The sequence below is a fragment of the Fonticula alba genome (genome assembly GCF_000388065.1).
Source record: "Fonticula alba strain ATCC 38817 unplaced genomic scaffold supercont2.7, whole genome shotgun sequence".
Lineage (NCBI taxonomy): Eukaryota > Rotosphaerida > Fonticulaceae > Fonticula > Fonticula alba.
Window position 1 is genome coordinate 1,345,312 of NW_009242977.1, and position 1,096 is coordinate 1,346,407.

General features: G+C 66.1%; 1 protein-coding gene across 1 annotated transcript in view; it reads right to left on the reverse strand.

Moving 5' to 3' along the window:
* Positions 1–1,096, reverse strand: part of H696_04499 (hypothetical protein) — a 5,800-nt gene that overhangs the window by 4,031 nt on the left and 673 nt on the right. The window contains exons 2-4 of the mRNA XM_009498380.1: positions 605–857; positions 349–501; positions 78–242 (exon numbers count right to left, since the gene is read on the reverse strand). Coding sequence (XP_009496655.1) covers positions 78–242; positions 349–501; positions 605–857 — 571 coding nt within the window. The remainder of the gene's footprint in view (positions 1–77; positions 243–348; positions 502–604; positions 858–1,096) is intronic.

Sequence of the window (1,096 nt, forward strand, 5' to 3'; positions counted from 1 at the left end):
GGGGGGGGCGGGGAGGCGGGATTAGAAGCCGGCTCAAGACAGGGGACGCAGCACCGCCCGGCGAACAGGCCACATACCACTCGGTGTTAGACCACTTCTCAAAGAAGTCCAGGGCGCTGCGCTTGAGCACCCGTTGGTAGTAGCGCTGATGCGCCACCGTGGGGTTGGTGTTCATCGAGTGGGCCTCCTCCTCGATAAAGCGCTCGAGGGTGATGATGCCATCCGAAGTGTACTGCTCGGCTCTGCATGGGCCGAGGGGGGGGGGGGGGGCGTGATCGAAGGCATGTCAGAGTCGTGGGAGAAGGGGGGGGGGGGGGGGGGGAGCACGGGCGGAGCCACGGGTCGTACTGGCCCTGGGAGGTGGAGGCGCCGGCCGGCGCTCCAGCAGGCTTGGAGGAAGTGCCGCTTCCAAAGCGAGAGGGGGGAGGGGGGGACCGAGACCGGCTGCGAGGCCGGCTCGGGAGACCGTCGCCTGGCGAGATGGACCGGCGCCGGCGCTTACTGCTCGGCGATGACAGGGCGAGCGGGTGGGCGGGAAGGGACGGAGTCAGGGGCAGAGCGAAACACAAGAACCGAAAGTGCCCACAACCTAGCCAGCACGGACCCAGCCTCAATCAGGGTGCGGCCAAACTCATCGGTCTCGGGCATGAAGTGCCGGCCATGCATGCCACTGCCAGAAGCATGGAAGCCCCCGCTCAGTGAGGAAGCCTCATGGTGGTAAGAGGGACCCTGCTGGTGGGAGGGGAAGCCACCACCGGCATGGGCACCATACCCGGCCACTTGGCGGGAGGACGATCCGGAACTGGAGCTGGAGAACCCGCCAGAGGAGGGATCAGGCCGACGGTCGGACCAGCGGCCTGCAAGCGGGCGAGAGGGTTAGCAGGGAAGAGTAACTCGAGGGGGAAGAAGGAAAAGGAAGAGAGGGGGAGAAAGGGGGGAAAGGGGAAGAGAGGGGGAGAGGGGAAGAGAGGGGGAGAAAGGGGGGGGAGGGATGGAGAGAGGGAGAGAGAGTGGAGAGGAGACGTAAGAGGGAGGAGAAGGGAGAAAGAAAGAGAGGGGGAGAGGGGAAGAGAGGGGGAGAGGGGAAGAGAGGGGG